At 59.5% G+C, this 10,604-nt stretch overlaps 1 protein-coding gene across 3 annotated transcripts in view; it reads right to left on the bottom strand.

The window, feature by feature from the left end:
- ARHGAP44 (Rho GTPase activating protein 44) overlaps window positions 1-10,604 on the bottom strand; it is a 143,529-nt gene that overhangs the window by 1,392 nt on the left and 131,533 nt on the right. The window contains exons 17-21 of one of the 3 annotated variants that reach the window (XM_059997803.1): window positions 9,582-9,599; window positions 8,680-8,901; window positions 7,050-7,195; window positions 3,540-3,917; window positions 2,095-2,143 (exon numbers count right to left, since the gene is read on the bottom strand). In XM_059997803.1, the coding sequence (XP_059853786.1) occupies window positions 2,136-2,143; window positions 3,540-3,917; window positions 7,050-7,195; window positions 8,680-8,901; window positions 9,582-9,599 (772 nt within the window). In that variant the 3' untranslated portion in view covers window positions 2,095-2,135. The remainder of the gene's footprint in view (window positions 1-2,094; window positions 2,144-3,539; window positions 3,918-7,049; window positions 7,196-8,679; window positions 8,902-9,581; window positions 9,600-10,604) is intronic. The other 2 variants (XM_059997801.1, XM_059997802.1) reach the window with 2 other exon arrangements.

Below are 10,604 nucleotides of genomic sequence, written 5' to 3'. Positions count from 1 at the left end.
CTGGAAGGCGGCAGAGAGAGGCACTGAGGGGGCTGCCCGCCCCCGAGGCGCGACTGGCGGGCAGGACGGCGCGAGGAGCGGGCAGGGCTTTGGTCACGGAGGGGCCAGCTTGCCAAGCCGGGCCACGTGACACTTACACCCATAAAAGAAGGATGCTCCTGGCTGGGTCTCGGTGACACCTTCTGGGGAATTTCAGGGCTGCCTTTAGTTCCCTAAAGTCTGTGGGGCTAGGGTTACAGGCTGGGGAGACAGCCTTCCCCCAAGTGTGTGAATGAGTGGGGGGGGACCTCGCTCAAGACCACAAATGGTACCCTTGGGGTGGCTGGTGGAGGCAGGGCGGGGTCCCCCCTCAAGGCCCCAGAAGTAAGGGGAGCAAACTGCTCTCTGACTGTGGGCACCCCGCCACCCTGGCGCTAGGGAAACCACTCACCTCCAGTTATACCCCTACTTGGGGCACCTAAGGGTCCCTTCCTGGGATGCTCAGGAGAAAGGTCCCTGAGGCAACAGGCTCGGCGTCTGTCCAGACCTCGGCTGGCAGCTCAGTGCAGGCAAGGCCACGGGGCTGCGGGGCCTGGAGGGGCGGCTGCCCCCAGGCGGGCACCGGACAGCCGCTCCCTGAGTCCTTGGGGGCCGCAGGGGGCTCAGGGGACCCTGGCATCCTTTGCTCAGGCCTGTTCCTCCCTCCCAGGCCTGCTCAGCCTCCAGCCTCCACACAGCCTCGCTGTCCCTGGGCAGCGCGCTGTCCCGACCTAGGACACGCAGCTGGACGGGGAGCGGCCCTGGGCCACACGGGGTGGGGCACCCCGGTTTCTGCAAAGCGAACCTGCCGCCCAAGGAGGACCACCGCAAGCGGACAGACGTTCAGACACTGTCCTCAAAGACACACAAACATGGACGCTCTGGGACAAAGGTCCTTCTCTCTCCACCCAGCCCCCAAACAGTACCCCCGCCTGACCGAGCAGAGCCTGGGGGTCTGCCGGTGCCTCACCACCGGCCTGGAAGGGCAGCACAAGCCCCAGGGCTTGGATTCTGGATTCAAAGTTCAGTCCCTGTCACCAGGGGAGCGTAACCCCGGGCGGTTTCCTACCCTGCCTGGGCCTCAGCAGTCGCTGGGGGGATAACAGGCGGGAAGGTGCCTGCAGGTGAAGCAGGTGAAGAATGTGCAGCCCCGAGGCGAGCTGCCCAGCTGCCATCCTGGCCGCTCCCTTGGACACCTGAGCCAGAAGGTGACTCAGGTAGCCTAAGCTTGGGGCGGGGAGAAGGCCCACTGGCTGCCGGGAAAGGGGAGGCCTGTCTCTGTGTCAGAGGCCCCAGAAGGGCCTGTCCCGGGGCCCATGTGGGCGCCGGACGCCCTGGAGCTGTGGCTGTCAGGGGTCTGCAGCCCGCAGCTCAGCAGCTTCCCTGGGGGGTCTGGGGGGGACCCTCCCCTGCTTTGCTCTGGCTGCCCCTTTCTGACTGAGGCCAAGACACTTGCTTCCTCCGGCTTCCTTCCTGTTCTTGCCTTAGTTTTCCTTTTGAGCATCTACTTACAGGAGGAGGAGACCAGGCAGAAACTGGTAGCAAAGGCTCTCAGAGTATTTCATTGAATGGGACAGAAAGGCCCTGGCTGGCTCTATACACTGGAGAAAAACAGCTCAGGGTAAATTCTAGAACGAACACTATGGACTCTTCAGGATTTGCCAACCGTCCTAGCCGGAACTCAGGCTCCAGGCCCCGCGGTGGAGGATGCAGCCATGGCAGCAGGCGGGTCCTGTCCCCGGGGCCCTTCCCTGAACCAGGGGTGCACATGCACCTCCCCGACACTGGGCACCTGTCGGTAGCAAGTCAGCCAGTGACACAAGGACACACGGGATGAGGGACAGGGCTGTCACCCCCTCAATTTAAACCAAAATGGGTGGGGGGAGCAGCTGGGATTAGGTGACTGGCCAGAGAAGGGGAGGGAGGCCTGTTTCTCCCCCATCTCCTCCCTCAGAAAAGAAAGGAGGAGGCCACTGAGCCTCAAGGCCGCGGAGGCTGCCGTGCAGGTCGGGGTGCATGCAGAGCGCGGGGCTGCGGCCTGGCTGCGAGCGGAGGGGCGAGGCCGGGACCGCTTACCCTGGAATCCCCCTCACGTATCCACAGCTGCGGCCCCCGTGTCACACAGCTGCGAGGACACAGCGACAGGATTCAGAGAAAGGAATAAATACGATGAGACGAATGGAACACGGACCATGCCCAGCATCACAGTCAGACGGACCACAGTAAACCATCACCGACCACGCGGCTCAGACCCCCGCCCGCCCTGCGGGACTACGGGCCAGGCTGCCGCCGCCAGAGGACATCGGGACAGGACAGACGGGGCACGAAATGACTACTAAAGGGCAGTCGCTCTGAGCCGGGCAGGAGGGAGGGGGCCGTCACACCTCCCCTGGGCCCCTCCCATCCATCAAGGGCTCCTGGAGAACCACCAGCGGGAAGTGGTGCCCACTGGTTAGAACGTTTCCTTAGCTTTGTATAAGCCTCAGGGTGGGTGGAGCACCCGGACCTGCACTGTTTATCACAGCAAAGATAGAGCAGCCGCATCACCGGAAGGCCTCTCGGCACAGTGTGCGCCTCCGCCCCACCGCGCACGCGCGCCGGGCCGGCCCTTCCTGCGCAGCGAGGCGCAAAGCCCGCAGGCTCACCTCCAGCTGATCGAGGGGAAAACGGCGCGCCTGGAGAGGGACGTGGCGGCAAAAGCACGACCCGTTAGAAGTCCCAGGGCACCCGGGACCCAGGGCCAAACTGCTCTCTCGAGTGTGTGTGTGTGTGTGTGTGTGTGTGTGTGTGTGTATCTGGTGTACATGTGTGTATGTGGTGTGCATGTGTGTGATGTGTGTATGTGGTGTGCATGTGTGTGGGGTGTGTGTGTGTATCTGGTGTACATGTGTGTATGTGGTGTGCATGTGTGTGGTGTATGTGGTGTGCATGTGTGTGTGGGGGGGTGTGTGTATCTGGTGTACATGTGTGTATGTGGTGTGTGTATGTGGTGTGCATGTGTGTGTATGTGGGGTGTGTGTGTGTGTTATGCTTACACACTTTCCTGGAGGAAAACAGCTCGTCTTTGACTTTAAATTTAAAGCAAAACTAAATTTAGTCCTCGTGGGCTTCTCCAATCAGGGGGCAGCATCTTTTCTGAAACTGACTGTATTTCTAAACACGTATTGCTAGAAAAACAGTTTTCTAATAAGGCTTCTTTAGCGAAGAGGGAAAAAACAGCCTCTGCTCTGCCATCACAATCCAGCCACCTTGCAGCAGCCCCTCCAAGGACGCAGGTGCTCAGCCCCCAGGTGAAGAGTAGGACCAGAACCCTGGGCTGGCGGGTGTTCAGGTGGGAGAAATCCCCCAGGGAGCCCCCCTCCCCGCCCCCCCGCAGGACAACCGGCCACCAGGGCTTTCCACGGCCTCACGGGGGCTTCTAAGGAGACCAGCCCGGGTGCCACACGCGTGGCACAGCAGGGCCATCCCTGGCAAGCAGGGTGCACTAAGGCTCACGGAGACGCTGCACGCGCGGCGGTTACCTGTGGACATGCTCTCCCCGGGGGACACGCCGTCCAGCGCGGGTTGCTCAGACTGCGGGCTGGAGGCTGTGAGGCTGACGGCGGGTGGCTCGGGGGGCGGCAGCGTGGGCCTCTGCCGGGGCTTCGGAGTGGGCCGCGACTTGCTGAGAGCGCCCACGAAGCCGGAGGGGGAGGCCAGCGGGGGCGCCGCGGCCGCCGGGGAGAGCTGGCCCGAGGCCAGGGAGTACCCCGGGGGGCAGCTCAGTCCGTAGGGTGATGGGGTGCTGGGGGGCGTGGGGGACAGGCTGAGTGGGGACGGCTGGCCGGCAGGCGTCTCAGGCAGGGACCCCGGCTGGCCAAAGGGGACCTTGGGCGGAATGGGCGCCAGCTTCTTGGACACTGAAAGAGGAGGCACAGAACACGGGGTTCGGTGACACCCATCATCCCTGTGGCTGCCAGCGAGCTCTCCCCCGCCTCCACCCCCAGCTCCTGCCATGCTGAGAGCAGCCAGCACCGTTTCTTAACATTCACCTAGAACCGCATATCCGCCCATCTGTTCACTCATTTCTCCTCCTCTCCCCTGGATTCCTGCTATGATCAGCACACCCCCCCACCCACCCCAGCCAAACGGGAGAACACATTTCCCACGCCCAGGCCGCGGGGGGGGGGGGGGCGCTCCGAGGAGGGCGGAGTCTGGGACGCAGCGACCGGGACAGGACGACTAGGGATTGGCTTGCGGCAGTGGACCCCGGACAGAGCAACCGTCCTCGGGGCGGGAAGCTCTGACTTTTGGCTGAACCTGCCCAGTGGCTCTGGGATCCCGTAACGGTGACCTATGACCAAGTCCTCTGGCCGCAGAGGCCCAGAGCCTCCATCATGCTGCCTGTCTTGCCCTGCGCTTCCCTTCAGTCCTGCGGACTTGCCTCAGAAATGTTTTCCCTTCAAGAACCCTGGGTGTAGACGTGTACAGACCTGCACTGTCTGTTCTAAGTGCATCACTGCCCCCACCCCTCTGCACCGCCTTCATTCCCCTCTTTTTATTTACTTAGTCATGCTAAAGGGTGACAAACGCATTATGCCTTTAAATGGAAAGGAACTGGCGAGGATGACAAATTCTAATATTTAGAAGATCCCTTGCTGGACAAATGGCTCGAGAAAGTGATCACTCATCTCTCAGACTGAAGGCTGGCTGTGGGTAGCACTTACTCTCGAGGAAACTGTCTTTTTAAGCCCTCAAGGAGGCATCGTTTTCCCCCCTACTCCCCACCCCGCCGACGGAACAGAATCTATTCCAACGATGCCTCGTGCACCTCCCTGGCTCCTTGGTGCGGAAAAGTAAGGGTCCCGCTCTCCTGAGTCCCATCAACTTGGGTTCAAATTCCTATCCCGTCTCACCTGCTGCAAGCTGGGGGATCTTATTTAAACCTCTTGTATGGGGCCTTCCCTGGTGGCACAGTGGTTGAGAATTTGTTTGCCAGTGCAGGGGACACAGGCTCGAGCCCTGGTCCGGGAAGATCCCACATGCTGGAGCAACTCAGCCCATGCACCGCAACGACTGAGCCTGTGCTCTAGAGCCCACGAGCCACAACTACTGAGTCTGTGTTCCACAACTACTGAAGCCTGCATGCCTAGAGCCTCTGCTCCACAACAAGAGAAGCCACCGCAATGAGAAGCCCGCGCACCGCAACGAAGAGTAGCCCCTGCTCGCTGCAACTAGAGAAAGCCCACGCGCAGCAACAAAGACCCAACACAGCCAAAATAAATTTTTAAAAAATAATAAATAAATAAACCTTTTGTATGCACTGGAAAGAATCCCATTTCCTCCACAGTACTGTAATCATTACATGGGATCATGTGTGTCAAGCACCACAGCCATGACTTAAAACCACTTCTCAGCCCTACTGGCTGATGCAGGCATTACGCGCTTCTCATCCAGTGGAGACTCTAGGGGTCAGTGCTTGAACACGTCTTCCCTCGAGGGAGCCGGAAGACGGGGGATGCAGTGACATCACCGTGATGTCTGCGGTGACATTTACCACCCCAGGCAGGGACAGGCCTAGGTCATGCTGTAAGACTGTAGGCACCTCGTCAAAAGACTGAGGGGGTACGGAACAAAACTCAGTGTGCCACTTGCGGGCAAGGGTGTGCCTTTCAAATGATGGTGCTGAGCTGCTGAACGTCACCTGGGAAACCCCTGCCTGGGTCCAATGGGCTGTGAAGAACGAGAGGGCCAATGTCCCACTGGCTTTGGGGAGCCGCGTGGCCTGGAGCCCCGACCCCACTGGACAGGAGAACAGCCTAGTCATCACCCTGCCTGCACAGCTGGGGGAGGGTTAAAAGCCGTGTAAACTAAGACGGCCAGAGAATTCCATCAGGACCACAAGGGAATCGTGTTATTGCTGGCTAAAGCCCTGGCGCGCTCAAATCCCTCCACTGCCACTTTGGCCAACCTCCTGTGTTGCAAGGTGCCCTCACGTGACCCTCGGTGTCCTGAGCTCACCACAGGCGGTCCAGCAGCAGCACCCTTGTACTACGGTTCCACGTTCACCTGTCTGCAGAGGCCATGTCTCCTGCTCTGTTAGAGCCTCGGGGCTCTCTATACATAGCAGAGGCTCAACAAACATTTGTAGGGCGTATAAGGGATGAAGGGGGGTGAGTAGGATGGAAGGGCTGGGTGAGGGCAGGCTCGGATGATGGGCTCACACAGCAGCCCGCAGCCGGGAGGGGCCCTGTGTCAGGATAGGGAGAACCAGCCCGGTCCCACGTCCCGGAGCTAAAGGCACACGAAGCCGGACAGGCCTGAACTGAGAACAGATCAGACAACGTGCTGTGTTAAGCACCTTATAGACTTCGTCATGACACAAGGTGAACAAAAAGCTGGCTCCGATTAACACACGTTCCAGGCAGCCCCCATTTATGAAATATCACCATGGAGCATGTCTCGGCTTTGGGGAATCATTTCAGGGAGAATAACAGGGCCTTCTGCAGAGGGTTTCAGTGGCAGAAATCTGGGGTGGGCAGCTCATGGACCAGTGGACAAATGCTCAGGCCTCCACTAAAGAAATATCAAAGGGCAGGCCTCCTGCAGAAACAGTCTCAATTCCGCCTCTGTGTCCCCTTCTACAAATAATCCAGGGGTAGGCAGCTGGGCTGGACCCCAGCTGGGGCAGGGGCTCCTGGGGAAGACTCCACGCTGCATTTTAAACGGTGGTGGGAAGCCTGGCAGAGTCGATGGAGACACGTGTCACCCTGGGTGATGGTTCTGCAGAAAGGTCCTGGTGGACGGGAAGCAGAGCCCCGTGTCTGCCCCCACCACACCCCCGAGCCCACTGTTCAAATGAGTAAACCAAAGACTAACAATGCAACGACCCCTCTTGGGGTTGGCTCACTTCCCAAAGCTCTCAGGCGCAGTAATTTTTCATGAAACCAGTTTCTAAGTCTCCGTGAGAATGGAGGGAAATGCTTCCAGGCGGTGTGACAGCTCTCTGGCCCGAGCCCCCCAAGCCCCCCGAGCCGGCGGCAGTGACATACCCTTCCGGAGGGTGTGAGGACTCTGGTCTGCGGGCAGCGGGCTGGGGCTGGCGCCCGGCTGCATCGCTGCACTGGGCGTCCCCTGGCTGGAACCTGGACTTCCTTTCTGCCCAGATCCTGGAGAAAGTTCCTTGCTTTTAGAAGTGCTGAAACACAGGACAAAAGAAAGCCCCTGAACTCAGGTAACGTCAGCATCAGCGCTGTGAACGGAACACGTGTTCCTCTAGGCAGGTATGGTCCTCTCAGCCCTTCTGAAAGCCTTCCAAGATGCCCACGGAGGTGACCGGCCTCTCCTGGGGCTCTGAGGGCCTGGGTTCCACCCTCATCCCCGTGTGGCACCCGTGGCCAGCTCCCTCTCCTGACCTCTGCTCTCTCTCCAGCAGGAGACCATCCCAGCAAGTCTCCTATTTGTCCATTTCCTCTGCCAGCCATCAGCTGCCGCTTCCTGCTGACTCCCTCTCCCCTCCCACATCCCTCAAACGAAACTGAAGCCCATGAGTCCCAGCCAGAGCTGGCGACCCCCCGTCCCCTCCAGTGGAGCTATCAGGGTCACTACCCTCCCCCCCCCAACTCTGACTGTCACTTCCCCATTTCTCAGGGAAAACACCTTCTACTCATTTAAAAAAAAACAACAAAAACCCCTGCAATCCCTTCGCTTAGGGGGTTGGTTTTTGTGTGTGTGTGTGTCTGTGTGTGTCTCTGTGTGTGTGTGTGTCTGTGCTCGCACGTGTACATGCGAAGACTGGCTTGAGAGGTTCGGCTTCCCAGAGTCTCCAAGGTGTTTTCAGCGGTGGCTATGGAGGGACACTGCGCACCCTAACAGAACGCACGGTGCCTCTGAGTGAAGAAACTTTCCTGCTTCTTCGAACTGCTGCTTTAGGACAGACAGAAACAAACGGCAAAGCAGTCTCCTGTGCAATCCCCACTCCTAGAATCTCCTCTGACCACGTCCCTTTCAAGGAAGGGCCAGGGATGGCCTCCTTCGCCCGCGCCCCTGGGTGCGAACGACCACACGCCGTGACGTGTGCCTTGATGGCTCAGATGGCGTTTTTCATCTTTGGAGCGACAAGGGCTGCCCTGCATAAAAGTTCATGGAACTAGCGCTGGAATGAGCATGCTTCCCGTCTTCTTTCTTCCTCTGCAAGAACGAGACGCAGTCACACCACAGGCTGCCAAGATCACCAGGCCCAGCATGACCACGGCACCTCCATTCTTTACCTGATTTGCACCCATTTTAGCAGTAAAATGGTCCCTATGCGTCTAAAGGTAGAGGAGAGGAAGGGAGAAACACTGAAATTCTAAATTTCAAAACAGGGAAGCTGTAATAGCATAGGAGGGGGACACAGGGAGCCGGGGACTCAGATTCCTCGCCTGGCCTTATTAAGCCTGGCCTTAGCAAGCTGTTCTGGGAAAGCCTGGCCTCCATCTGATGATAATCCAGGGGTCTGTGAATGCCTTACCTGCTGCAGAAGCCAAACCAGGATGCTTAGAAAAGGGGGGAAATGACCAACTCCAAGAGGCTCTGAGTGGGTGCAGCAAACCCAGAGCAGCACTGCGGTCTGTGCACCGCAGGCCAGGCTGACCCAGGCCGGGGGCGTTGGTGGGGGGAGGACGACAGCGCCCTGCTTACCTGATCCGCTCAGCCCCGGGCTGGAGGCCGAGGCCGGATGGAGAGAGCGCGGGCACCGCGGGGCCGTCGGGGGGCTGCTCCGGGAGGGGCGACGGCAAGGGCGGGGCGAGCTCCGCGGATGGGGCTGGGGGCTGCATGGTGGGCGGGGCGCAGGACGCCTTCCGGCCGGCCGAGGAGCCTCTTCGAGCCACCCACGACGTGTCCATGACCCTCACGCCCATGCTGGCCAGGGACAGAGAGACCCCAAGCTTAGCCGCGCGCGCGCCGGGCGCCGGGGTTCCCACCCCCACCAAGCGCCCCGCAGCGCAGCCCGAGCATCTCCTGGACCAGGGAAGCGAGGCAGCTGCCAGCCGTGCTCCACGGACAGAGGTGCTCGAGCATCCCGGCGGCTCCAGGCGGGGCTCCCACCAGCGGCCCGGGCACCGCTGGCCTTAGGACCACTGCCTGCCCAACGAGCTCCCCAGAATCCAAGCTTCCCTCAGAGCAGAGAGCGCCTCACTGGGGGGGCACCCACTCCTCCCAAGTGGGAGGTGGAGGTGGGCGGGACAGCGAGGGAGGGGCAGCCTCAGGCCACCACAGGGCACCAGCCAGCAGGGGACAGCTAAACATCCATCTTTCTTCTTTCTGCCGCTTGGGGGCAGACGCGGGACTCCTGCGCCAGCCCCAGGGTGCTGGCTGAGCTACAACCTCCGCAGGGCCTACACGGCAGGGAAGGGCTGATCGTGCCTCTGCTCAGGCTCCACCCCGACTCCACTTTAACGAGGGGAAGACAGACAGCTTCGAGTAAATCGGCCAAAGCAACCAGCCACACACATTCACCCCCTTGCAGAGCTCCCTAAGGCATCGCTCGCTTAGTGGTCAGAGACTGAGCGTGGCCTCGTAGCTACCCAAGGATACCGTACCTTTGGATTTTCCTAAGGCTGCAGGGACAGAAACATACAGATATTAGTGTGGAAAAGACTGCGCCCTCCTTGGGACACACAGCTTGTCCCTGTCAAGGTCTGTCTTGTCTCTTGTGTCTGTCAAGGCTAAGCCTGGGGCTTTTACTGAAATTGTTTTTGGTCTTTCCAGTTAAAGTGACTTTGTACGGGTGAAAAATCATCCTACCGCTGCAGGGGAGTAAAGAGAGAAGCCAAAGAGCTGACACTGGTCAGGAATAAGGGAGGAAAAAAATCCATGGAAGCGGCAGTCCGCTCTCTTCTCAGTTAATGATTTAGAAGGTGGTTGATGCCTTCCTCGGGTCTAGGAGGTAACTGGTTCCACGGTACACAGTCAAGGCCTTCACTGACTAAGGCCAGAGCCAATCCTTCCAGTATCAAGGGAGACACGGACCTTCACGCAGGGAGAACACCAGCCAGCACCAGTCTCCCCTGCGTGCGTGCACAGACGGTCGTACTCACACCCACGCTGGTCAGAAGCAAAGAACTATTACACCATGACATTCTAGCCACCTCACAGAGGGGCAGCAAGAGTCACAGAAAAGGTCCACGTTTGGGGATCGGCTGTAGCAGGTGGGATGTGGGTCCTTTAAGGAAATGTACGGGGACGGACCCTCCGTGAGGCGCACAGAGGAGAACGATGCTACAGCCGCGCACATAGGGGACGGACGGCTTCTGACACACTTTCCCCTGGGGGCGGGGACCCAGAGACCCCTTCCTGTCGAGTGTCACTGTTAATATTTCTCATCTCCAAGGCATCTTGGGGGCGGTCAGTCTCTCTCCAGGACCCACCTTGCAAGTCATCTTGCTTCTGAGGACCCTCCACCAATACACAAGCACCTTCTGTACGAGATCCAATCACCCCTGGAGGCCACTCAAAACTCTGGGACAGGGTCCGACTGCGCCCCCCGGTATTTAAAGTGGGCTGCAGGGGGGTATCAAACTATGCCCCTTGGGCTTCCAAGTTTATCAGGCTGAAAACGAGCA

The sequence above is a fragment of the Delphinus delphis genome, chromosome 19, assembly GCF_949987515.2.
Source record: "Delphinus delphis chromosome 19, mDelDel1.2, whole genome shotgun sequence".
Lineage (NCBI taxonomy): Eukaryota > Metazoa > Chordata > Mammalia > Artiodactyla > Delphinidae > Delphinus > Delphinus delphis.
The sequence above is the reverse complement of the archived record's forward strand: the minus strand, read 5'-3'. Positions and strand labels throughout refer to the sequence as shown.